The sequence below is a fragment of the Oncorhynchus gorbuscha genome, linkage group LG03 (assembly GCF_021184085.1).
Source record: "Oncorhynchus gorbuscha isolate QuinsamMale2020 ecotype Even-year linkage group LG03, OgorEven_v1.0, whole genome shotgun sequence".
Classification (NCBI taxonomy): Eukaryota; Metazoa; Chordata; class Actinopteri; order Salmoniformes; family Salmonidae; genus Oncorhynchus; species Oncorhynchus gorbuscha.
In genome coordinates, this window is record NC_060175.1 from 59121392 (window position 1) to 59148382 (window position 26991).

The window sequence follows — 26991 nt, forward strand, 5'->3', positions numbered from 1 at the left end:
TGTTCAGTCAGGACAGCAATATGGTCCAATGCACGCACATATCAATATAACGTGTTGTCATCCCTACTGCCTCTGAACTGGCATACTCACTAAACATACATACCGCGTTTGTAAATTATGGCTGAGTGTTAGTGTGCCCCAGGCTGTCCTTAAATAAATAGAAATGCTGCCCGTTTTGCATAATATAAGGAATTTGTAAGGAGCATATAGCACTTTCTTTTTACTTTTACTCAAAGATGACAACTGATACTTTTTCCACCACTGTACTTAATTATATTTAATACCAGATACTATTACTCAAGTAGTATTTGACTGGGGGTGACTTTACTTTTACTCAAGTATGACAATTGAGTACTTTGACCACCACTGAGCATTAGTTAGCTCCAATTATTTCTGATGGAGAAAACAGCTGTTTTCCACACCCTGGTAATTTGTTTGTTTTACTCTTAGCCCACTTCTTGCTGTTAAGAACACACACAACCCACACAGCAGTGGAAATGTCAGAGTAACATCTTTGTGATGCTTAATGTATTCTTAACAAGTCTCAGTGGAATTATAAAGTTCTATAAAATACATTTATACAGCATTAGAGATTCTGTCTCATAGATTCTACAGGGTCTTGTTACATCGACGCATTTAGTTTGTAGGATTAAATGAAGCTAATATTCCATTGCTTCCTCTCTTGCTACCTCTCTCGCTTCCTCTCTCTCTCTCGCTACCTCTCTCTCTCCCCCAGTGCTGTATTGATAACTATGAGGAGATGGTAAAGATCCTGTTGAATCGTAGTGCCAGTGTTAACGCCCAGGACAATGAACTTTGGACCCCGCTACATGCTGCTGCCACCTGTGGACATGCAGGACTGGTCAAGGTCCTCATACAACAGTAAGACAGTGGCTTAGTCACACTACATATAACACTGCAGCTTTCCATCTATATGTCTTGTATTTATTAATGTCAGATCTGTATTTTATTTGGTCCAAGACTATTACAATACAGTGAGAGCAAACATTGTTACTATGTTTTTGATCCCTGAGGAGATTAAACCCATGACCTTGGCATTGCAATCACTATGGTCTAACCAATTAAGTCACACTTATCTCTTATTGGTTTTCCACCTTCCCAGTGGAGCAGACCTGTTAGCTGTGAACTCTGACGGCAACATGCCCTATGACCTGTGTGAAGATGACCCTACCCTGGACATCATCGAGACCGCAATGGCCAATCGAGGTGAGCGAATAAAAAAATATATATACTGTTTTTATATTTCAACCGGCTTTCACTGTAGCACCTGAAGTCCCAGTTCTCTGATATCATCAATAATATAGCTGACCGGTAGAGCAGTGGATGCTGGTGACTTGAAAAATGTGGGAGGATGGGAGACCCATGGAATAGGCGTGGACTGCACGGAGATGACAAAGCGTGTTTCAGAGATTGTCTTTTTTTTTAAATAGTTTTTTAACCTGAAACCATTTAATAAAGACATTTATAGTCAAATTTTATTGGGCTACTTACAGTGTTGGCAAGGGATCACAGCAGTGATTGAATGAGTGTATCAATCGATCAATCAAATGTATTTTTAAAGCCCTTCTTACATCAGCTGATGTCACAACATGCTGTACAGAAACCCAGCCTAAAACCCCAAACGGCAAGCAATGCAGGTGTAGAAGCACAGTGGCTAGGAAAAATTCTCTAGAAAGGCCAGAACCTAGGAAGAAACCGAGAGTGGGGGCCAGTCCTCTTCTGGCTGTACTGGGTGGAGATTATAACAGAACATGGCCCAGATGTTCAAATGTTCATAGATGACCAGCAGGGTCAATTAATAATAATCACATTGGTTGTAGAGGGTGCAACAGGTCAGCACCTCAGGAGTAAATGTCAGTTGGCTTTTCATAGCCGATCATTCAGAGTGTCTCTACCACTCCTGCTGTCTCTAGAGAATTAAAAACAGCAGGTCCGGGACAGGTAGCATGTCCGGTGAACAGGCCAGTGTTCCATAGCCGCAGGCAGAACTGTTGAAACTGGAGAAGCAGCACGACCAGGTGGACTGGGGACAGCAAGCAGTCATCAGGCCAGGTAGTCCTGAGGCATTGTCCTAGGGCACAGGTCCTCAGAGAAAGATAAAGAAATAGAGAATTAGAGAGAGCATACTTAAATTCACAGGACACCGGATAAGACAGGAGAAATACTCCAGATATAACAGCTGGCCCTAACACCCCGACACAAACTATTGCAGCATAAATACTGGAGGCAGAGAAAGGAGGGGTCGGGAGATACTGGCCCCATCCGACGATACACCCGGATGGGGCCAAGCAGGCAGGATATAACCCCAACCACTTTGCCAAAGCACAGCCCGCACACGACTAGAGGGATATCTCCAACCACCAACTTACTTACCATCCTGAGACGAGGCTGGGTATAGCCCACGAAGATCTCCCCCACGGAACAACCCAAGGTGCGGCGCCAACCCGGACAGGAAAATCACATCAGCGACTCAACCCACTCAAGTGGTGCACCCCTCCTAGGGATGGCATGGAAGAGCACCAGTAAGCCAGTGCCACTGTAATAGGGTTTGAGGCAGAGATAATGAGTTGAGGTTTTCGGGGGTTGACTTCAGTGCAGGACGGGTTGAGATGTTCAGGGGCTAGGCTTCAATGCAGGACAGGCTCACCATGGATGGATGGTGTTGAAGTGCTCAACTCTTCCATTGAGGACAGGATTTGACTTGGAAAATGAAAAACAACACAATGCAGTTAGACAAATGAGCTAATAAGTTCATCAAAGCAAGGATTAAAGTCACATTGATTTGTAATAATGTGATTATGTTTGCGTATGTGATGGACTATACATACAGTAATGAGAGAACATTGATAAGCTATTAGCAGTGATTGGAGAGGAAATATTCCATGTGCCAGTGGATGAGAGGGCACATGAGACATGGCTTCAGTTCATATCAGGAGGGAGTTGACACTGTTGATGGAGTGGTCATCCCCTCTTAAAGCTGCAATATTTGACCTTTTGGGCGACCTGACCAAATTCACATAGAATTGTGTGTTTATAGATCTGTCATTCTCATCAAAAGCATGTCTAAGAAGCTGTAGATCTGTTCTATGTGTGCTATTTCTGTGTTTCCCGTTAAGTTCTCTTTCAGTTTTGTACACCAGCTTCAAACAGCTGAAAATACAATATGTTTGGTCTGACCCACAATTCCAGTGGGTCAGAAGTGTACATACACTAAGTTGACTGTGCCTTTAAACAGCTTGGAAAATTCCAGAAAATGTCATGGCTTTAGAAGCTTCTGATAGGCTAATTGACATTTGAGTCAATTGGAGGTGTACTTGTGGATGTATTTCAAGGCCTACCTTCAAACTCAGTGCCTCGTTGCTGGACATCATGGGAAGACCTCCACAAGTCTGGGTCATCCATGTCTGGGTCATCCAATTTCCAAATGCCTGAAGGTACACGTTCATATATACAAACAATAGTACGCAAGTACAAACACCATGGGACCACATAGCCGTCATACCTCTCAGGAAGGAGATGCTTTCTGTCTCCTAGAGATGAATGTACATTGGTGCGAAAGGTGCAAATCAATCACAGAACAACAGCAAAGGACCATGTGAAGATGCTGGAGAAAACCGGTACAAAAGTATCTATAGCCACAGTAAAACGAGTCCAATTTCGAAATAACCTGAAAGGCCGCTCAGCAAGGGAAAAAAGCTTGACTACGGTTTGCAACTGCTCAAGGGGACAAAGATTGTACTTTTTGGAGAAATGTCCTCTGGTCTGATGAAACACAAATATAACTGTTTGGCCATAAATACCATCGTTATGTTTGGAGGAAAAAGGGGGACGCTTGCAAGCCGACGAACACCATCCCAACCGTGAAGCACGGGGGTGCAGCATCATGTTGTGGGGGTGCTTTGCTGCAGGAGGGAATGGTGCACTTCACAAAATAAATGGCGTCATGAAACAGGAAAATTATGTGGATAAATTGAAGCAACATCTCAAGACATCATTCAGGAAGTTAAAGCATGGGTCTTCCAAATGGACAATGACCCCAAGCATACTTCCAAAGTTGTGGCAAAATGGCTTAAGGACAACAAAGTCAAGGTATTGGAGTGGCCATCACAAAGCCCTGACCTCAATCCCATAGAACATTTGTGGGCAGATCTGAAAAAGCCTGTGTTCGCAAAGAGGCTTACAACCTGACTCCGTTACACCAGCTCTGTTAGGAGGAATGGGACAAAATTCACCCAACCTATTGTGGTAAGCTTGATGAAGGCTGCCCCAAACGTTTGACCCAAGTTAAACAATTTGAAGACAATGCAACCAAATACTAATTGAGTGTATGTAAACTGCTGACCCACATTCTTAAAATAAAGTGGTGATCCTAACTAACCTAAGACAGGGAATTTCTACTAGGATTAGATATCAGAAATGGTGAAATCTGAGTTTCAATGTATTTTGCTAAGGTGTATGTTAACTTCTGACTTCAACTGTAGGTCTATGCAAGGGGGTGAGAAGTACAGGCCTCCTAGGTTTTGTATTGAAGTCAATGTATCCAGAGGAGGATGGAAAATAGCTGTCCTCCGGCTACACAATGGTGCTATCCTAGAGCACAGAGTCCCAACTGTCTCCTTGGGGCCCCTCCAGAGATTTCAGATTTTTGTTGTAACCCTAAACTGACACACCTGATTCAGTTAGTCGAAGGTTTGATGATTAGTTGACTAATTGAATCAGGTGTGCCAGTTTAGGGTTAAAACAAAAATGAGAAACGTCTATGGCGGCCCTAGGAGAGGATTGGGAAATCCTGCCCTAGAGCAGTGGTTTCCAGCCGGTGTGCCTTGAGTAACTCTCAGGTGTGAGCGAAACCTTTCCTAATCTTGATTTTAAAAAGTAACACTCCCTTATAAACGTGACCCGTGGAATGCACATGTAATTTTCACTGGGAGCACCAGTGCCGCTCAGATTATACATTGAATGGGACCTGGTTACATCTGTATCGTTGTTTTATGTCCAGTGCGCTCAGGCTGTTCTTACATTTGTATCATGTGAGGGGCGCACATCACAAGCAAAGTCATTTTTTATTTTACTTCACCTGTGAGAACCAATAGGACAGGCAAGTCCGATTAGGCTTAGCTGTACCACAGCCTCTGCCATGGAAATAAACCGCATGGCTTTGTGTCTTCAGTTACACCTTTACAATGCAGAAAATGGCTAGTCTCTAGCTCAAACCTTTCAAAACAAAATACCTATTTTATAACTGCGGATTGTGGGACACTCTTATAGGCAAACACAAATGAATCATCATAGGTAAGGAACTATGAAACTGGTTCAAATGAACCCTTTTTAATCTATAAAAAACATTTGTCACAAAATAGATTTGCAGTATGGATCAGATGAGATGGAGGTCATTATCACAAAATAAATTAATAGGGACAGTTCTGGTATGCCGCAAAAAAATTGTTTATCCCATCAAGGTGTGCTACGGTTCAAAAAAAGGTTGGTAAGACTACCCTCTAGGGTGCTGTTGAGACTACTGTAGACCTTAATTGCAAAACCATGTGTTTTAATCAGGTATTTGGTGACATATGAATATACACTGAAGAAAAATATAAACTTAACATGCAACAATTTCAAAGATTTTACTGAGTTATGGTTCATATAAGGAAATCAGTCAATTGAAATAAAAGCATTAGGCCCTAATCTATGGATTTAACATGACTGGGAATACAGATATGAATCTGTTGATCACAGATACCTTCAAAAAGGCAAGGACTTGGCTCAGAGAACCAGTCAGTATCTGATGTGACCACAATTTGCTTCATGCAGCTCGACACATCTCCTTTGCATAGAGTTGATTAGGCTGTTGATTGTGGCCTGTGGACTGTTGTCCCACTCCACTTCAATGGCTGTGTGAAGTTGCTGGATATTGGCGGGAACCGGAACATGCTTGTCTGAATATGCAGGCCATGGAAGAAATGGGATATTTCCAGCTTCCAGGAATTGTGTACTAATCCTTGCAACATGGGGTTATGCATTGTCATGCTTAGTTTTAATGTCACATGCTCAAGTACAGTGAACCCCCCTCCGGTTTCCTGAAGTCCGCGATCAGCTCCTTGGCCTTGCTGACATTGAGGGAGATGTTGTTCTGGCACCACACTGCCAGGTCACCGACGGCCTCCCTGTAGGCTCATCTTTGCCGTTGATCAGGCCTACCACCGTCATGTCGTCAGCCAAATTGATAATGGTGTTGGAGTTGTGCGTGGCCACCCAGTCCTGGGATAAAAGGGAGTACAGAAGGGGACTAAGCGCACCCCTGTGAGACCCCTGTGTTAAGGGTCAGCGTGGGGGAGGTGATGTTGCCTACCCTCACCACGTTGGGTCAGCCCATCAGGAAGTCCAGGATCTAGTTGCAGAGGTAGGTGTTCAGACCCAGAGTCCTAAGCCTGGTGATGAGCTTGGAGGGGATAATTGTGTTGAAAGCTGAGCTGTAGTCAATGAACAACATTCTCACGTAGATATTTGTCTTATTTAGGTGGGTAAGGGCAGTGTGGAGAGCAATTGAGATTGCGTCGTCTATGGATCTGTTGGGGTGGTATGCAAATTGGAGTAGGTCTAGGGTGGCGAGGATGATGGAGTTAATGTGTGCTATAACCAGCCTTCATGTTTACAGAAGTGAGTCCTACAGGGTGGTAATCATTATGGCATGAAGCCTTAGAGTTCTTAGGAACAGGAATGATGGTGGTCATTTTAAAACGTGGGGATTTCAGACTGGGACAAGAAGAGGTTGAAAATGACAGTGATTATGCCTGCCAGCTGTTCGCGGCATGCTCTGCGAACGCGCTCTGGAATACCAATGGGGCCCTCAGCCCTGCGGGTGTTGACCTGATTAAAGACATTTCTCACGTCGGCTTTGGAGAGTTAAATCACCCAGTCCTCTAGGTCAGTGATGGCCCTCACCCGGCTCGATGTTGTTGTTGTCAAAGCGTGCACAAAATACAATAAGTTTGTCTGGTAGAGAGGCATTGTTGGTGTCGTGACTTTACTTTCATTAATCTGATGACTGTTATTTATCGAATCCACTAACTATGTTTAATTGTTACCCGATTTAAACGAATCATGTAACAATTAACCTCTTAGATATAGGGGGCGCTCTTTTAAGTTATCGATAAAAAAACGTTCCCGTTTTAAACAAGATATTTTGTCACGGAAAGATGCTCGACTATGCATATAATTGACAGCTTTGGAAGGAAAACACTCTGACGTTTCCAAATCTGCAAAGATATTGTCTGTGAGTGCCACAGAACTGATGCTTCAGGCGAAACCAAGATGACATTTCAAACAGGAAATGCCCCAGATTTTGAATGCGCTTTGTTCCAATGTCTCCTTATATGGCTGTGAATGCGCAAGGAATGAGCCTACACTTTCTGTCGTTTCCCCAAGGTGTCTGCAGCATTGACGTATTTGTAGGCATATCATTGGAAGATTGACCATAAGAGAGTACATTTACCAGGTGCTCCGGTTGGTGTCCTCCGTTGCAATTATTGCGTCATCTCCAGCTGCGTGTATTTTACCATTTGCTTCAGAGGAGAAACCAAACTGCCACGAATGACTTATCATCGAATAGATATGTGAAAAACACCTTGAGGATTGATTCTAAACAACGTTTGCCATGTTTCTGTCGATATTATGGAGTTAATTTGGAAAAAAAGTTTGGCGTTGTAATGACTGAATTTTCGGGTTTTTTTCTTAGCCAAACGTGATGAACAAAACGGAGCGATTTCTCCTACACAAATAATCTTTTTGGAAAAACTGAACATTTGCTATCTAACTGAGAGTCTCCTCAATGAAAACATCCGAAGTTCTTCAAAGGTAAATGATTTTATTTGAATGCTTTTCTTGTTTTTGTGAAAATGTTGCCTGCTTAATGCTATGCAAGCTATCAATACTCTTACACAAATGCTTGTGTAGCTATGGTTGAAAAGCATATTTTGAAAATCTGAGATGACAGTGTTGTTAACAAAAGGCTAAGCCTATGAGCCAATATATTTATTTAATTTCATTTGCGATTTTCATGAATACGTTGCGTTATGGTAATGAGCTTGAGGCTATAATTACGCTCCCGGATATGGGATTGCTCGACGCAACAGGTTAAGTCATTTGGAATTTGGGGCACCACGAGAGCAGTTGCTTAAAGATCTCCCGAATTAAACTCGAAAGGTCTTTACTTTTCACATCCATAAAACAGTCAAAGTATTAAATCATAACCTCTTATCAGATCATCATTCTGAACAGTCAGAACTTTCTTGGATCTGCAAAACCCCAACCTTACTTGTGATTCAGTACTACACAAATTGGTTTAATTATTTATTTACTAGATAAATTAATGACACAGAATAAACATACACACTTAATACATGAGGAAAAGGTCCCTAGCAGACACAATATGTTGATTTTTTTTAAATATTTTTTTTTACACAATGACATGAGGCGGGGGAGAGCGAGAGAGAGAGAGAGAAAGAGACACTTGTCATTGATACATTTTAGAAACTATTTTCACAGTAATCATATACTTTGAACATGAACCACCACCTGTTTGGAATAAGAAATCATGAATGTGTTTAACGTTACATGTGAATGGCTTCATTCGCCGTTTTTCTCTGTCGGAACCAGCCCTCCTTAGGAAGGTAGTTGGCCTTTCAAAAGGGGTCTCCCCTTTCCCGTCTTCTACTGTTGTTCACTCTGGAAGATGCTCCTTGGAAGTGGTTAGCCAGCCATGTCGACGGTTCCCATTGGTGATGAGTGTAGCATACTACGGTGATTTGAGAAGAGTAGTAGGATGGTCCCACTTAGATTTGCTTTTCTAGATATTTGGTTTAGGACCGGTAATAAGCTGTACCAGTGATTGTCCGAGAGGAGAGTTTTCTCCTCTCTCCACCTCGTGTTGATGGTCAGAGTTTGAACCACCTTACATGTGCAGCTGCAGCCTGACGATGTTCTGGTCTAGTCTGGGATTCATATGAATTCATATTACATTCACAACGTATTTGATGGAAACTTGATAGATAAATGGGATATACACTGCTCAAAAAAATAAAGGGAACACTTAAACAACACAATGTAACTCCAAGTCAATCACACTTCTGTGAAATCAAACTTAGGAAGCAACACTGATTGACAATACATTTCACATGCTGTTGTGCAAATGGAATAGACAACAGGTGGAAATTATAGGCAATTAGCAAGACACCCCCAATAAAGGAGTGGTTCTGCAGGTGATGACTACAGACCACTTCTCAGTTCCTATACTTCCTGGCTGATGTTTTGGTCACTTTTGAATGATGGCGGTGCTTTCACTCTAGTGGTAGCATGAGACGGAGTCTACAACCCACACAAGTGACTCAGGGAGTGCAGCTCATCCAGGATGGGACATCAATGCGAGCTGTGGCAAGGTTTGCTGTGTCTGTCAGTGTAGTGTCCAGAGCATGGAGGCGCTATCAGGAGACAGGCCAGTACATCAGGAAACATGGAGGAGGCCGTAGGAGGGCAACAACCCAGCAGCAGGACCGCTACCTCCGCCTTTGTGCAAGGAGGAGCAGGAGGAGCACTGCCAGAGCCCTGCAAAATGACCTCCAGCAGGCCACAAATGTGCATGTGTCTGCTCAAACCGTCAGAAACAGACAGGGTGGTAATGAGGGCCCGACGTCCACAGGTGGGGGTTGTGCTTACACGTTTGGCATTTGCCAGAGAACACCAAGATTGGCAAATTCGCCACTGGCGCCCTGTGCTCTTCACAGATGAAAGCAGGTTCACACTGAGCACATGTGACAGTCTGGAGACGCCGTAGAGAACGTTCTGCTGCCTGCAACATCCTCCAGCATGACCGGTTTGGCGGTGGGTCAGTCATGGTGTGGGGTGGCATTTCTTTGGAGGACCGCACAGCCCTCCATGTGCTCGCCAGAGGTAGCCTGACTGCCATTAGGTACCGAGATGAGATCCTCAGACTCCTTGTGAGACCATATGCTGGTGCGGTTGGCCCTGGGTTCCTCCTAATGCAAGACAATGCTGGACCTCATGTGGCTGGAGTGTGTCAGCAGTTCCTGCAAGAGGAAGGCATTGATGCTATGGACTGGCCCACCCGTTCCCCAGACCTGAATCCAATTGAGCACATCTGGGACATCATGTCTCGCTCCATCCATTCTTTAGTCCAGGTCTGGGAGGAGATCCCTCAGGAGACCATCCGCCACCTCATCAGGAGCATGCCCAGGCGTTGTACGGAGGTCATACAGGCACATGGAGGCCACACACACTACTGAGCCTAATTTTGACTTGTTTTAAGGACATTACATTGGATCAGCCTGTAGTGTGGTTTTCCACTTTAATTTTGAGTGTCTCCAAATCCAGACCTCCATGGGTTGATCAATTTGATTTCCATTGATGATTTTTGTGTGATTTTGTTGTCAGCACATCCAACTATGTAAAGAAAAAAGTATTTAATAAGAATATTTCATTCATTCAGATCTAGGATGTTATTTTAGTGTTCCCTTTATTTTTTTGAGCAGTGTACCTTCCAAGTTACAGTATTTCCTTTATAACCTTTTTTAATTACATCACAAAATAAAAACCAACATGACATTCATTTTCTATAGATCATCTCCGACCATTCCCCGCATTCTTAGACATATTGTTATAGTATTCGCTTTAGAAACTGTTAAAGTTTCGGCATGAAGACTGTTTACAAAGACATTCCTTTGGTTAATATTGGAGAGGGAGACCTCTCTGGATCTCCTTTCCTTTAATTTACGACAGGGTGTGAGCTGTCAAACCGGTCCAGTTCCCTCCTCCCCTCTGTGGGTGAGAGAGATTCTGGTTACTGTCATCCACCGCCAAGCTGATCTGACCCATTCTGATCCTCACAGGACCATCATGACATTGGGCAGATCACGGTTGGGTCTTCATTTGTAATCATAATGGACTGTAGCCCCTGCCACATGTGGCGGGCTTTGGAGCCTGTGTAATATGATTCCACCTTATTTCTATATTGTCCTTTTGCTTGTTTGATGACTCTGTGGAGGTCATAGCGGGCCTTCTTGTACTTATTCTGTCTTCGGCCGTAGCATCAGGATTGTACACGAAAGCTCTGTGTGGGGTAGCCCTGCTCTTTAGTTTAGCACCAACCTCGGTGTTAATCCAGCGCTTTTGATTGGGGAAGCAGCGAACCTTCACCGTGGTTACAATGTTGCAGATGCGTTTTCTAATGAAGACTGTGATGGAGGTGGTTAGCTCGTCGACGTTATCGGCAGATTCTCAAAACATATTCCAGCGATAGAAAAGCAGTTCTGTAGCATAACCTCTGTTTCTGGTGACCATTTCTCAACCAAGTGAATTGCATGTACTGCCTGTTTTAGCTTCTGTTTGTAAACAGGAAACAACAGTACAGAGTCATGATCTGATTTGCCAAATGGTGGAACTAGGGTGGGCCTTGTGTGCTTGTTTGTTGGTAGAATAGCAGTGGTCTAGCACTTTATCGCCCCTAGTGACATTGGAGACGTGTTGATGGAAGTTGGGCATCTCGTGTCTTAGTGAAGCCAAATTAAAATAGCTGGCAACCAGAAAGGCAGCCTTTGGCAGGGTTTCCTGCTGGTTAATAGCCTTTTACAGTTCGTTAACCGAGGAGTCCACCCCCCCCCCCCGTTCAGCTGAAGAGGTGGCACAGGGAATTCAAAAATATATTCTTTAGAAATATTTAACTTTCACACATTAACAAGTCCAATACCTCAAATGAAAGATAAACATCTTGTTCATCTACCCATCATGTCAGATTTTTTACATGTTTTACAGCGAAAACGCAACATATATTTGTTAGACCACCACCAAACCAAAGAAAAAAACGCAGCCATTTTTTACAGCCAAAGATAAAATCACAAAAGCAGGATTAGAAATAAAATGAATCACTAACCTCTTGAAAATCTTCATCAGATGACAGTCATATGACATGTTACACAGTACATTTATGTTTTGTTCGATAATATGCATTTTTATAACCACAAATCTCGGTTTACATTGATGCCATGTTCAGAAATTCCTCAAATATCCGGAGGAATTATAGAAATACTCATCATAAACTTTGACTAAAGATACATGTTCTACATTTAATTAAAGATACACTGGTTCTTAATGCAACCGCTGTGTCAGATTTGTTTTTAAACGTTACGGAAAAAGCCTAACATTGCAATAATCTCAGACGGCGCTCAGACGTAACCGCCATGTTGGAGTCAAGAGAAATACGAAATTACAACATAAATATTCGCTTACCTTTGATGATCTTTCATCAGAATGTAGTGCAAGGAGTCCTAGTTCCACAATAAATCGTTGTTTTGTTCCATAATGTCCAATACTAGTGTCCAAGTAGCTGCATTTGCTATCACTTTCAGCTCACGTGCCCAAAAATTGACTGCTGGTCCACGATAACTCGCACGAAAACTTCCAAAAGATATATTCCAGGTCGAATAAACTGGTCAAACTAGAGAATAGAGCATCAATCTTCAGGATGTTATTATCATATATATCCAATAACGTTCCAACCGGATCATACGTTTTCATCTGGAGCCGAATGGAACAGCCATATAGCACCCACAGAGAAATGCGCCACAGCAAAATGGCATTCTGTCGGGACAATGACTATTTCCCCTCCCATTGGGTCAAAGTTCACAGCAAATGCTCCATTCCACTTTCTACTGAATGAGGACATCTAGTGGAAGGCGTAGTAGGAAGTGCTTCCAGATCCATATCTTGTTGGGAAAGGAAGGGGCGATGACGTCAAAGTTGCCCCAACTTTCAGAATTTCACTTCTTGTTTGGAAGTTTGCCTGCCCTATGAGTTCTGTTATACTCACAGACATAATTCAAACAGTTTTAGAAACGTCAGAGTGTTTTCTATCCAATAGTAATAATAATATGCATATATTAGCAATCTAGGACAGAGTTTGATGCAGTTCACTATGGGCACGCAATTCATCCAAAGTGAAAATACTGCCCCCAATCCTCAACAATTAAGCTCCAGCTTGTTATTTTTATTGTTCTGAGATAGAATGTATGCACAATAACAACTGAAAACTCCCTCGAGATAGAAGGGACGGCATTTGACCATCAGGTTTTCCAAGATTGGTAAAAAGTGGTCGACACTTCAACCGAGCTGGAATTAGCACACTAGTAGGGGTTGAAGGAGAGGCAAACCCCCCCTCCCCCCATTCTATTTCCCCGACTCCTCTGTGCTGTGAATGGGGAATCCATCGAGTTGGATAGCCGTGGGGTGTATCTTGTCCAAGAGCAATGTTTCTGAAGAGCAAAGAATATTGCAGTTCCGAGAGTCCCATTGGCAGCAAATCCGTCGTACATTAGCCAGGAGGGGAGAGGTGGCAGGTTTTGCCTTTGCCTTATTCTCTCCAGGATCTCTCCTATATTGCCTCTGTAACACCAGCGTTTCATCTTGGGTAGCCCGAAAATTGGGTTGGAATTACAGAGTAATTGGGGTAAGTAACTGCTGATCTGATGTTCTAGAGTTCTTGTCAGTTGTAAGAAATTATAGCGGTTACATTTTGTGAAAATAGTGTAAAAATAAATGACAAAAATGGCAAAGGTGCTTGCAAAACGGTGGCCATCCAGTACGGCGCCCTCTTGTGTCATGAGGTGATGACAGTAGATAAATGGAACAATAATGGGCATCAGGATCTCGTCACGGTATCTCTGTGCATTCAAATTGCCATCAATAAAATTAAATTGTGTTCATTGTCCATAGCTTATGTCTGCCCATACCATAACCCCAACGCCACCTTGGGGTACTCTGTTCACATCAGCAAACCGCTCGCCCACATAACGCCATACAGTATGCTATCTGCTCGGTTCAGTTGAAACCGGGGTTCATCCATGAAGAGCACACTTCTCCAGCAAGCCATTGGCCATCGAAGGTGAGCATTTTCCCACTGAAGTCAGTTACGACGCTGAACTGCAGTCGGGTCAATACCCTGGTGTGGACGACGAGCACACAGATGAGCTTCCATGAGACTGTTTCTGACAGGTTCCCGCATTAATTATTTGGTTGTGCAAACCCACAATTTCATCAGCTGTCTGGTTTGCTGGTCTTTGACGATCCCGCAGGTAAAAAAGCCCGAAATGGAGGTCCTCGGTTGACGTGGTTACACGTGGTCTGCGCTTGTGAGGCCAGTTTGACATACTGGCAGATTCTCTAAAAGGACTTTGGAGGTGATTTATGGTAGAGAAATTAACATTAAATTATCTGGCAAGGTGAACATTTCTGCAGTCAGCATGCCAATTGCACGCTCCCTCAAAACTTGAGACATCTGTGGCATTGTGTTGTGTGTCAAAACTGCACATTTTACAGTGGCCTTTTATTGCCTCCAGCACAAGATGTACCTGTGTAATGATCATGCTGTTTAATCAGCTTCTTGATTTGCCGCACCTGTCAGATGGATGGATTATGTTGGCAAAGGAGAAATGCTCACTGGCAGAGATGTAAACGAATGTGTGCACAAAAAAAATGAGAGAAATAAGCATTTTGTGCGCATTTATTTCAGCTCATGAAACATGGGACCAACTCTTTACGTGTTGCGTTCAAATCCAGGCTCTGGCTGGGCCATGCAAGGACATTCAGAGACTTGTCCCGAAACCACTCCTGCGTTGTCTTGGCTGTGTGCTTAGGGTGTTGTCCTGTTCGAAGGTGAACCTTCGTCTCAGTCTGAGGGCCTGAGCACTCTGGAGCAGGTTTTCATCAAGGATCTCTCTGTACATTGCTCCGTTCATCTTTCCCTCAATCCTGACTTGTCTACCAGTCCCTGCCGCTGAAAAACATCCCCAATGGCATGATAGTCCCATCACCATGCTTCGCCGTAGGGATGGTACCGGGCGGCCAACTTTAGGAATAGTCTTGGTGGTTCCAAACTTCTTCCATTTAAGAATGGAGGCCACTGTGTTCTTGGATGTTTTGGTACCCTTCCCTAGATCTGTGCCTTGACACAATCCTGTCTCTGAGCTCTACGGACAATTCCTTCAACCTCATGGCTTGGTTTTTGATCTGACATGCGCTGTCAACTGTGGGACCCAATATAGACAGATGTGTGCCTTTCCATGTATGTCCTTTCAATTGAATTTACCACATGTGAACTCCAATCAAGTTGTAGAAACATCTAAAAAATTATCAATGGAAACAGGATGCACTTCAGCTTCTCAATCGTATAGGGTCTGAATACTTACGTAAATACGTTTTTTTTTGCACACAAAAAAACTGTTCTCGCTTTGTCATTATGGGGTATTGTGTGTAGATCGAGTAAAAATGTGCATTTAATCCATTTTAGAATGAGGCTGTAATGTAACAAAATGTCGATAAAGTCAAGTGGTCTGAATACTTTCCGAATGCACTCTACTGAACCTGGTTACACATCCAACATATAAACTGTAGTTGTTGGTACCATGCTGGAAGGGATGTGGTTCAGAACAGGGTGTCATCTGTCTGACTTATATCACTTCTTATCTGTTTTTGATTGACAGGCATCACCCAGGAGATGATCAACGAGACCCGGGCGTCGGTAGAGAGGAGAATGATGGGAGATATACAGGAGCTGCTGACTGCGGGAGAGGACGTCAACCGCAACGACTCACAAGGAGCTACTCTGGTGAGATGATATATACAACCAGACTTCTGAAAGTATTGGATCCCTTGATGAAGATAAGCAAAAAAAAAAGACTATAAAATAAATTATACAAATCCTGAGCTATATTGTATGCACCATTTATTTGTATTTTTTTTCAATTATATTTTTTCATTCAAGTACAATTGCTTAGAGAAAGAGATTTTGATTAACAAGTAATTCAAATTCAAATAAAAGATAGGGGTCCAAATGAAAATCAAATCAACCAAATCAAAACATATTTTCTATTTGAGATTCTTCAAAGTAGCCACCCTTTGCCTTTGACAGCTTTGCACACTCTTGGCATTCTCTCAACAAGCTGAGGTAGTCACCCGGAATGCAGTTTAATTAACAGGTGTGCCTTGTTAAAAGTACATTTGTGGAATTTCTTTCCTTCTTAATGTGGTTGATCCAATCAGTTGTGTTGTGACAAGGTATGGGTGGTATACAGAAGAGCCCTATTTGGTAAAAGACCAAGTCCATATTGTGGCAAGAACAACTCAAATCATCAAAGAGAAACAATAGTCCATCATTACTTTAAGACATGAAGGTTAGACATTCCGGAAAATGTCAAGAACTTTGTCAAATTTCTTCAAGCGCAGTATCAAAGACCATCCAGAGCTATGATTTAACTGGCTTTCATGATGACCGCCACAGGAAAGGAAGATCCAGAATTACCTCTGCTGCAGAGGATAAGTTCATTAGTTAACTGCACCTCAGATTGCAGCCCAAATAAATGCTTCACAGATTTCAAGTAACACACACATCTCAACATCAACTGTTCCGGAGGGACTGCATCAAATCAGGCCTTCATGGTCGAATTGCAATTATTATTTTTTAAACACTACTAAAGGACACCAATAAGAAGAAGATACTTGCTTGGGCCAAGAAACACGAGCAATGGAATTAGACCGGTGAAAATTTGTCCAAATTTGAGATTTTTGGCTCCAACCTCAGTGTATTTGTGAGACGCAGAGTAGGTGAACGGATGATTTCCGTATGTGTGGTTCCCACCGTGAACATGGAGGAGGAGGTGTGATATGTGGTGGTGCTTTGCTGGTGACACTGTAGAATTCAAGTCACACTTAACCAGCATGGCTACCACAGCGTTCTGCAGCGATAATCCATCCCATCTGGTTTGCGCTTAGTGGGAATATAATTTGTTTTTCAACAGGACAATGACCCAACACACCTCCAGGCTGTGTAAGGGCTATTTAACCAAGAAGGAGTGATGGAGTGCTGCATCAGATGATCTGGCCTCCACAATCACCTGACCTCAACCGAATTGAGATGGTTTGGGATGAGTTGGACTGCAGAGTAAAGGAAAAGTGCTCAGCATATGTGGGAACTGCTTCAAGACTGTTGTATAAAGCATTCCAGGTGAAGCTGGTTGAGAGAATGCTAAGAGTGTGCAAAGCTGTCATCAAGGCAAAGGGTGGCTATTTTGAAGAATCTGAGGAAGGCACAGTGATGCTGAAACATTGGTAAATACCCCTTAAATTGCTGGGAGATTACACATGGAGTGTGTGACTTTCTTTGTTATGGTAGTTTATATTTTGAAGAATCTAAAATATATTTTGATTTAACACTTTTTAAGTTACTACATGATTCCATATGTGTTATTTCATAGTCGCTATTATTATACAATGTATAAAATATAACAAATTAAGAGAAACCCTCGAATGAATAGGTGTCCAAACTTTTGACTGGTACCATATACGTAAAGAAATAATGTACAATGGGGCTTTTACTTTTTGTGTGCTTTGAACTGAAGAACTGAAGGAACTGAATCCGAATGAGTAGCTGTGGCAATGAGAATGTAGTATAGGTTGTAAAGGAATGTGCCGTGCCAGTGCCTAGCCTACTGTGAGGATCACATGCAGTGATTAAGGATTATGATATAAAAACACTGAATGAAAGGATTTGTCTCAATCAAAAATAAACACAATTGAATAAAACAAATCGGGAAGAGGACATTAAAGTATACTATCCCAAAATAATGAGCCAAAGGTCATATACAGTAACCAGTCAATGGCCACATAACATGGATTAGTATTTGTGCATCTAGTTTACTGGGAAAGGTCAACCTTTCAAACACACACACACACATACACACACACACATAAAGAGAGGGAGACACACACAGAGAGAGAGAGTCGGAGAGAGAGAAAGATGTACAGGCAGGCGTAAAAGGCCAGGCGAGGACAAGGGATGATCCTTTTGGCTGACTGTCAACCAGCAGTAATCTTTAAAGTAGCTGTCACGTGAAAATCTCACTTTTTTTAAAGTTCATATTCTGTTAACTCATGCCCAAATGTTATTGACTCATACTATACTTCTATTTGTGGATAAAGCCTAAATTGGAGAAAGAACACTTTTAAAAAAACACCCCAAACTTGTATCTCAAACAGAACATTTTAAAAAAAAGATTGCTATTTCTTCACGCTAGTTCATTTAGCAGACAAGATTTGCTTCGGATTCTGTGGCATATTTTAATTTTATATTATGAAGATCACAATTGGACATATTTTTCCAAACCATTTCAAAGGAAGTGCGCACATGCGGCCATTCTGTGTTGAGCGGTTAACAAAGAAACTGGTCCTCCTGTATGTTTAATTTAGAATTATTTATACAACTTTAGTTGTGTGATAGAAACGTTGGGCTATATGTTTTGAAGGTTAATACATTCTAAGTCTGCGTGATGGGACTCTAATGATGTTTTGAAAAAAGTGGCAAGCTGCACACACTTCATCACTCTCTCATTCACAATTTGACAAGCACTTGATAATATTCTCACCAGGCCTTAAATTTCCCGGCGGCATCCTCCTTGTGTGGCCGTAAATGCACCCTAAAAAATCCATACCGCTTGTGGCCGTTGTGCCCTTGGGCTGAATATAATAAGCTAATAGTCATTTCAATTTTCCAGCTGCCGTGCTCCGAAGCACCTCTCTTTTCGTCATCCAACGAGATTAGTAGGCCAACAGCAAAATCACTAGCCCATGTCAATCTACCATCCCCCATAGCACAAAAAATGACCTATTCTATCGGTCAACTTGTCCTTCTGTGCAATAAATAAATATTCCAAACCTACGCTAGAACAGTTGGGGAGATGCGATAGATCCCAAATGAATACAACCACTCGCATCAAAAAAACTTTAAAAAGCAATGAGGCTGATCATTTAGCTTAAAATGTTGATAAACTATGAGGCAATTTCTTCAAATTATAAGCACAGCACACGGCAGTAGGCTATAATGTTCCAAAATGTAATCAATGAGCTGGAAAACACTGCTCTCGAAAGTGACGACAAATGTGATTATGCATGTATTGCTTTATTATAAAAGTGCATTTTTATGGGGAAAATGATCTCCCCCATAGTAGAAAATCCCGCGCAGCTTATGTGTGCCAGTTAAACTCGACACCGGTTAGAAAGCAGATGAATGTGCTCAATTTTAAGAAGTTATTTGGACACTTTAGTTGTGACACAAACCTTATTAAAACCTTATTAAAACATAGCTAGGATACATGAGGTGTGTGACTGATTTTGAAAAGTCGCAAAAAATAAAGATATGTGTTTGATATGTTTCCTGCCTTAATGCACAAGCTGGGCATCATTCACAAGTGATAGGTTAATATTGTCACCAATCAGACTATTCTTAATGATTTTTAAATGTTTTAAATTTTACCCCTTTTTCTCCCCAATTTCGTGGTATCCAATTGTTTTTTTAGTAGCTACTATCTTGTCTCATCGCTACAACTCCCGTACGGGCTCGGGAGAGACGAAGGTTGAAAGTCATGCGTCCTCCGATACACAACCCAACCAGCCGTACTGCTTCTTAACACAGCGCACATCTAACCCGGAGGCCAGCCGCACCAATGTGTCGGAGGGTACACCATGCACCTGGCAACCTTGGTTAGCGTGCACTGCGCCCGGCCCGCCACAGGAGTCGCTGGTGCGCGATGAGACAAGGACATCCCTACCGACCAAGCCCTCCCTAACCCGGACGACGTCTAGGCCAATTGTGCGTCGCCCCACGGACCTCCTGGTCGCGGCTGGTTACGACAGAGCCTGGGCGCGAACCCAGGGACTCTGATGGCACAGCTGGCGCTGCAGTACAGCGCCCTTAACCACTGCGCCACCCGGGAGGCCGACTATTCTTAATTTAATGTTCTCTTTACATATACTAAATAATACAGTGCAGTAGGAAAGTATTCAGACCCCTTGAATTTTTCTACATTTTGTTATGTTACAGCCTTATCCTAAAATGGATTAAATGTTTTTTTCCTTATCAATGGACACAATACCCCAAACGTCACGTCTGGAGGAAACCTGGCACCATCTCTACGATGAAGCATGGTGGTGGCAGCATCAAACTGTGGGACTGGGAGACTAGTCAGGATCGAGGGAAAGATGAATGGAGCAATGTACAGAGATTCTTGATGAAAACCTGTTCCAGAGATCTCAAGACCTCAAACTGGGGCGAAGGTTCACCTTCCAACAGGAGAACGACCCTAACCACACAGCCAAGAAAACACAGGAGTGGCTTCGGGACGAGTCTCGGAATGTACTAACGTGGCCCAGCCAGATCCCGAACCCGATCTAACATCTCTGGAGAGACCTGAAAATAGCTGTGCAGGGATGCTCCCATCCAACCTGACCTGACAGAGCTTGAGAGGATCTGCAGAGAAGAATGGGAGAAACTCTCCAAATACAGGTGTGCAAAGCTTGTAGCGTCATACCCAAGAAGACCCGAGGCTGTAATCGCTGCCAAAGGTGCTTCAACAAAGTGTCTGAATTTGTATGTAAATGTGATATTTCAGTTTTTGTCTTTGTATAAATTTGCAAAAATGTCAACCTGTTTTTGCTTTGTCATTATGGGGTATTATGTGTAGATTGATGAGAAAAAAACATATTTAATCCATTTCAGAATAATGCTGTAACGTAACAAAATGTAGAAAAAAATTCAAGGGGTCTGAATACTTTTCAAATACACTGTATATAGACAGGTGTGTGCCTTTCCAAATCATGTCCGATCAATTGAATTTACCACAGGTGGACTCCAAACAAGTTGTAGAAACATCTCAAGGATGATCAATGGAAACAGGATGCACCTGAGCTCAATTTCAAATCTCATAGCAAAGGGTCTGAATACTTATGTAAATGAGGTATTTCAGTTTTTTTATTATTAATACATTTGCAAACATTTCAAAAAACCTGTTTTCGCTTTGTCATTATAGGGTATTGTGTGTAGATTGAGGGGGAAAAAATGTTTCCTCCATTTTAGAATAAGGCTGTAATGTAAAAAAGTGGAAAGTGGATGGGTCTGAATACTTTTATAATGCACTGTAAATAATGAATGGAAGAAGCTTTTACCATGTTTCATCTTCATACCAGCCAGGTAGGCTATACTCCTGTTGTAAAGTGAAGCAATGTGCTTAATATTCAGAAAGTTCATAAATAAATATAGTAAGCCTAGCCTATAGAAAAGTATTTTTAATAGAGGCTATCAAAACTCTGTTTTCTCATGCAATTGCATAGCCAGTAGAAATGTTATGCAACATCAGCTCATGGTTACTCCTGAAGTGTTTGATTTAGATTTTAGATCACATTTGCGTTGATGTCAGAGTGATTAGAGGGACAATAGAGTGCTGAGTACCAGGTAGTCAGCAGGTTTGATATGCTACTAATGACCATCAAGCACCATCATAGCTTAGAGAAGCCTAATTACCATAACGTGGAATTTGACTGCCGTCATGACTTGTGAATGCTGGTGTGGTGGTAATACCGGTAATACGGTCACCGTAACAGCCCTATCAGAGTCAGCTTCCAACTTCGGTCCCAGTCTATCGATGGTTAATATATTTCTGAGAAAGGACAGAAAGAGTGAGACAAAAGGATCCCAAGAGGACATTAGATACCGTATATCAAAATAGTAGGCAGGGAATCTTTTCTATTGTTCTCCTCTCCTGTAACCCCATGCAGCTCCACATTGCAGCAGCTAATGGCTACGTCCAGGGTGCAGAGCTGCTGCTGGAGGGAGGGGCCAGGATGGACCTGAGAGACACTGACGGATGGCAGCCGCTCCACGCCGCAGCCTGCTGGGGTCAGGTGAGGTAACAAACACACACACACACACAGGGGAGCATGGACACACGAGGAGTGCATAGAAACGTACACGTACACACAGGCTCAGGCACACAAGGGCAAACGCAGACGCAGACACACACAGATGCATACAAATGAACACAAACACACACACTCTCTCTGAACGTGATTGTGGATGGCCATGTAAATACTCATAGATACTCTCCATTGTTCCAGATGCATGTAGCAGAGCTGTTGGTTTCTCATGGTGCCAGTCTCAATGCCAAGACCTACCTAGAGGAGACACCCATTGGTAAGTCGGCCCTATAGAGATCAAAACTTTAGACAACCTTATGACCTCTCTGTTGTTCTATCTCTGTGGTCTGCCCCGACCTGCTGTTTATCATGAGAACGATGATGCTATACTGTGTAAGTGATCACTGTACTAGGGTCTAAAACCCAATAGGAACCCCACACGGCCACCCCATAGCAGAAGTTGTGGATTGTTGTGTTTTGGTTTTATGTGTGAGCTCTGACTGCTGACCTTTCTGTGACCTGTAGACCTGTGCGAGGACGAGGAGTTCCGTGCCATCCTGTTGGACCTGAAACACAAACACGATATTATCATGAAGTCTCAGCTCAAACACAAGACCTCCCTGTGTAGGAGGACGTCCAGCGCAGGCAGCCGTGGGTACGTACTGACCTCTGCTGGACAGAGAGGAAAACTGCACACTAGTTTTTTTCTCTCACTATTTTCTTCTGCAGTGGGTGCTGTTCAATGGCGAGCCACAACACAAGGGATGGGCTGTTTTTGTTACAGCCTAGCACTAACACACAATTGAACTAATAGCTGCATTTTCTTATTAGCCGAATCAGGTGTGTTAGTGCTGGGAATTCCAGTTACTAGCCTGGGATAAAACTAAAGTGTGCCAGGATTAGGACAAAGAAACCATGACCACTGAACTAATTCCTGGACCCCCTTCTCCTCCTCTCTGTATAGGAAAGTGGTGCGGCGGGCCAGCCTGTCTGACAGACACAACCTTCGTGTGAAGGAATACGAGACCGAGGCCATCGTGTGGAGAGGTGGGAGGGAAGGAGGGAGGGAGGAGCAGGAGAAAGAGAAGGAGGCAGACCAGGAGAACAGCCATCTGATCAATACGACTGTTACTATGGTTAGTAATGGAGGAATGTTTCTCCTATCACAAAGGCAAATCATATTTGTGTGTGTCAACAAGACCATGCAGCTTATCATTTGACAAAGTAATGACCAGCCTCTAGTCTAGTTAGTCAACTAGCCGTCTATTTCATTTGTGGAGGAAATCAGAGTAAAGGTTTGTTACAGTAATTGATAGCAGTAGTTGGTAACAGTGTTGAGTAACCGTTGGTAACAGTAATCTTAATGTTCTCTGTCTCCCAGGTGATTCCGGTGAAGCCAGCAGCGGAGAGGCCCAAGCTCCAGAAAATCCTTAAAGATCCTAGTGGCATCATCAAACAAAACGGCATCATCTCCACGATGACGTCTACGACAGCTCCCAGTCAGTCGCCGGCCACCAACGGTGAGGCTCCATCCCCTGACACGAAGAGCATGACGTCCATTCCGCTGCCCGAGGACTCTTCCTCCTTGCCCAGGGAGCGTGCTCAGACACTATCAGAACTGAAAAAGCAGAGGTCGGCCGCCAAGCTGCTTAACCACCCTCTCCTCAACGGTCACCTTGGAAACGGCTCCACAGAAACCGCCGAGCCCCAGAGCCCTGTGGACTCCCGCATGCCGCTGGTCTCCTCCAATGGCAGCGCAGTTTACTACACCCCGGCCAGCGGGGACCCACCCATCCTCAAACTGAAACAGCCAATAGATGATGAGGCACTAAAGGGGCACAGCTGCTGCTGTGTCTCCTAGGGAGGGGTGGAGGTCACCCCAAGACACTGATTTAAGGTCAGGTTTACTCTGTTCTCCTCCAATGCATTAAGGTTAGGGTTCGAGGAGGGTAAACTGATCGTAGATCTGTGTCAAAGGGTAACTTCTTCCCAGATAGTGTGTACCAGAGCAGGATGGTCATGTGACTGAAGCAGGAAGAGAAGGCACAGCGGGACACCAAAATGCAGAGCCAAGGTCCAAGAATGCAATAGGAGTGGAGCTGGTTCAGCCAGGTGATTGGTTACCTGCCCCTACTCCCTAGTTTTCCTACCCACTGCTGTTTCAACTCCTGGCCACACCAGTATGGAGGATAGGATAACCTTAGAAATCGAGTAAAAGATGACTTGGAGAAGAGCCAAACGGTGATAGCTTGTGGTCGATTGACAGGGCAGGTATGTGGTGGACACTGTTGAACTCCCTATGGAGTGGGTGGCTGAGATGGTCCTTAGACCATAAGAGTATGGAGGATTCCTCTACCCCCCCGGAGAACGGGCATGCCACTGTGGTAGATTGTGGTTGATGTAGAGTGTAAGGAAGTGGAACGAGATGGCCCTTATCCCCTATGAGGAGAGAACTCTGGTGCCCTATAAAGGGATGGATGCCTAGGCAGCGTGCTCTCCCATGTTAAGCGTATGTGGTGTCTTACTTTTGACTGAATCACTGTTTTCAAACCACATTCTTACTTTATCCACTGTTTCTGAAACTTGTTTGAGGAAAAAATACTCCAACATATCAGAATACACTGTCTGTGTTATTACTGAAACAAAGAGGGATACTCTTTCTTAAGACGTATTCTTGTTCAAATGCTGACTATTTCAGAAAAGGGAAGGAATGGTTTATACCTGAGTGGCAGGTAGCCTAGCGGCTAGCGCGTTGGACCAGTAACTGAAAGGCTGCTGGTTTGAATCCCCGAGCCAACAAGGTGAAAAAAATCTCTCGATGTGCCCTTGAGCAAAGCACTTAACCCTAATTGCCCCTGTAAGTTGCTCTGGATAAAAGCGTCTTCTACATGACTCAAATGTAAATAACAAAACAGAACAGTATTACAGTCAACGATCTATCTGCTCCTGTGAAGGAGGATTGGAGCACTGCACTATAGACATTTGAAACAATGCAGCATTAAACTCATCATCCGTCCAGATCCGAACTTGCATCGATAAAGGTGGTAAAAAGGTGTTTGATATGCCCATGTCTTTTTGCTTATTTGTAGGTAATTTAAGCAAAAAGAATTGCTTGAAAATACAGTGCATTAGGAAAGTATTCAGACCCCTTGACTTTTTCCACATTTTGTTATCTTAGACTTATTATAAAATGTATTGAGTAAATGAAAAATCCTCATCAGTCTACACACAATACCCCATAATGACAAAGTGAAAACATGTTTTTTTTAATGTTTCCATTGATCATCCTTGAGATGTTTCTACAACTTGATTGGAGTCCACCTATGGTAAATTCAATTGGACATGATTTGGAAAGGCAGACACCTGTCTATAAGGTCCCACAGTTCACATCAGAGCAAAAACCAAGCCATGAGGTCAAAGGAATTGTCCGTAGAGCTCCGAGACAGGATTGTGTCGAGGCACAGATCTGGAGAAGTGTACCAAAAAAATGTCTGCAGCATTGAAAAGTCCCCATGAACACAGTGGTGTCCATCACTCTTAAATGGAAGCAGTTTGGAACCACTAAGACTCTTTCTAGAGCTGGCCGCTCAGCCAAAATGAGCAATCGGAGGAGAAGGGCCTTGGTCAGAAAGGTGACCAAGAACCCAATGGTCACTCTGACAGAGCTCCAGAGTTCTTCCCTGGAGATGGGAGAACCTTCCAAAAGGACAACCATCTCTGCAGCACCAATCAGGCCTTTATGGTAGAGTGGCTAGACGGAAGCCACTGCTCTGTAAAAGGCACATGACAGCCCGCTTGGAGTTTGCCAAAGGAGATTGAACTCTTTAGCCGGAATGCCAATCGTTATGACTGGAGGAAACCTAGATGTTTTTCAGGGACTGGGAGAATAGTCAGGATCGAGGGAAAGATGAACGGAGCAAAGTACAGCGAGATCCTTAATGAAAACCTGCACCAGAGCGAACATCAGACTGGGGACAAAGGTTCACCTTGTAACAGGACAACGATCCTGTGCACACAGCCAAGACAACGCTGGAGTGGCTTCGGGACAAGTCTCGAATGTCCTTGAGTGGCCCAGCCAGAGCCCAGACGTGAACCCGATCGTACATCTCTGGACAGACCTGAAAATAGCTGTGCAGCGACGCTCCCCATCTAACAAGACAGAGCTTGAGAGGATCTGTAGAGAAGAATGGGATAAACTCCCCAAATACAGGTGTGCCAAGCTTGTAGCGCCATACCCAAGAAGACTCGAGGCTGTAATTGCTGCTGAAGGTACTTCAACAAAGTACTGGGTCTGAATACTTATGTAAATGTGATATTTCTGGGGTTTTTTTTAGCAATTTTTCTTTTAAATGAAATGTTTTTGCTTTGTTATTGTGGGGTATTGTGTGTAGATTGATGAAGGAAAAACACAATTTAATTTGTTTTAGAATAAGTCTGTAACGTAACAATGTGGAAAAGGTAAAGGGGTCTGAATACTTTCTGAATGCACCATATGTACCATTTCCAGCTTTTTATTTATGAAGAATAATTTTATGAAAAGGATATGGTTTGCAAATTCCTACAGTGTATTTATTTTATTTTTATAGCTATGGAAAGTGAATGCAGTATATCTTCCTTTCCTGTGAAGCACTGATCCTAGATCTGTTTGTGATGTCTTGCCAGCTTCATTGCTGCCATTGACATGGAGTAGGCAAAACAGTACAAACAGATCTGGAACCAGGCTAGAAGCACTGCACCTTCTAGAATGGGAATGTTCCTTTGGAGTTGACAAGACAAGGTTATTGTCCAGTCATATGTAGCTTGTGTATAACCTGGTCCCAGATCTGTGTGTGTGCTGTATTGCCAACTCAATAAAATAGGATTTGGCAGGAAAGAGCACAAACAGGTCTGAGTCTAGGCATATTCCACCCAGGCTCAGTTAAAGTGCTTGAAAACTAAGAGACTTGGCAAAGCAAAGTATAACACTTGCGTATTACCATTACATGCATATTAACTCAGAAAATGTATGGTATCTGACATGATGTAGCCGATTGTGTATTATTTTTTAGAATGTGTGTCTGTGTTCCAAGTTCCAACACTGGAAGCACCTACCTACTTAACAATGAAAAGTAGGATTGTAGGAAGTAGTTAATGAGGCTGGTTTATCTGTGTTATTGTCCTTTAACC

General features: G+C 43.1%; 1 protein-coding gene across 2 annotated transcripts in view; it reads left to right on the forward strand.

Annotated features, from left to right (window-relative positions):
* The window catches only part of LOC124031640 (protein phosphatase 1 regulatory inhibitor subunit 16B-like), a 130542-nt gene extending 105484 nt beyond the window's left edge, over positions 1-25058 (forward strand). For both annotated transcript variants that reach the window (XM_046343134.1, XM_046343135.1), the window contains exons 4-11: positions 737-882; positions 1124-1227; positions 15567-15691; positions 21688-21813; positions 22027-22102; positions 22351-22480; positions 22790-22961; positions 23207-25058. In XM_046343134.1, coding sequence (XP_046199090.1) covers positions 737-882; positions 1124-1227; positions 15567-15691; positions 21688-21813; positions 22027-22102; positions 22351-22480; positions 22790-22961; positions 23207-23686 — 1359 coding nt within the window. In that variant the 3' untranslated portion in view covers positions 23687-25058. The remainder of the gene's footprint in view (positions 1-736; positions 883-1123; positions 1228-15566; positions 15692-21687; positions 21814-22026; positions 22103-22350; positions 22481-22789; positions 22962-23206) is intronic.
* The last annotated feature ends 1933 nt before the right edge of the window (positions 25059-26991 follow it).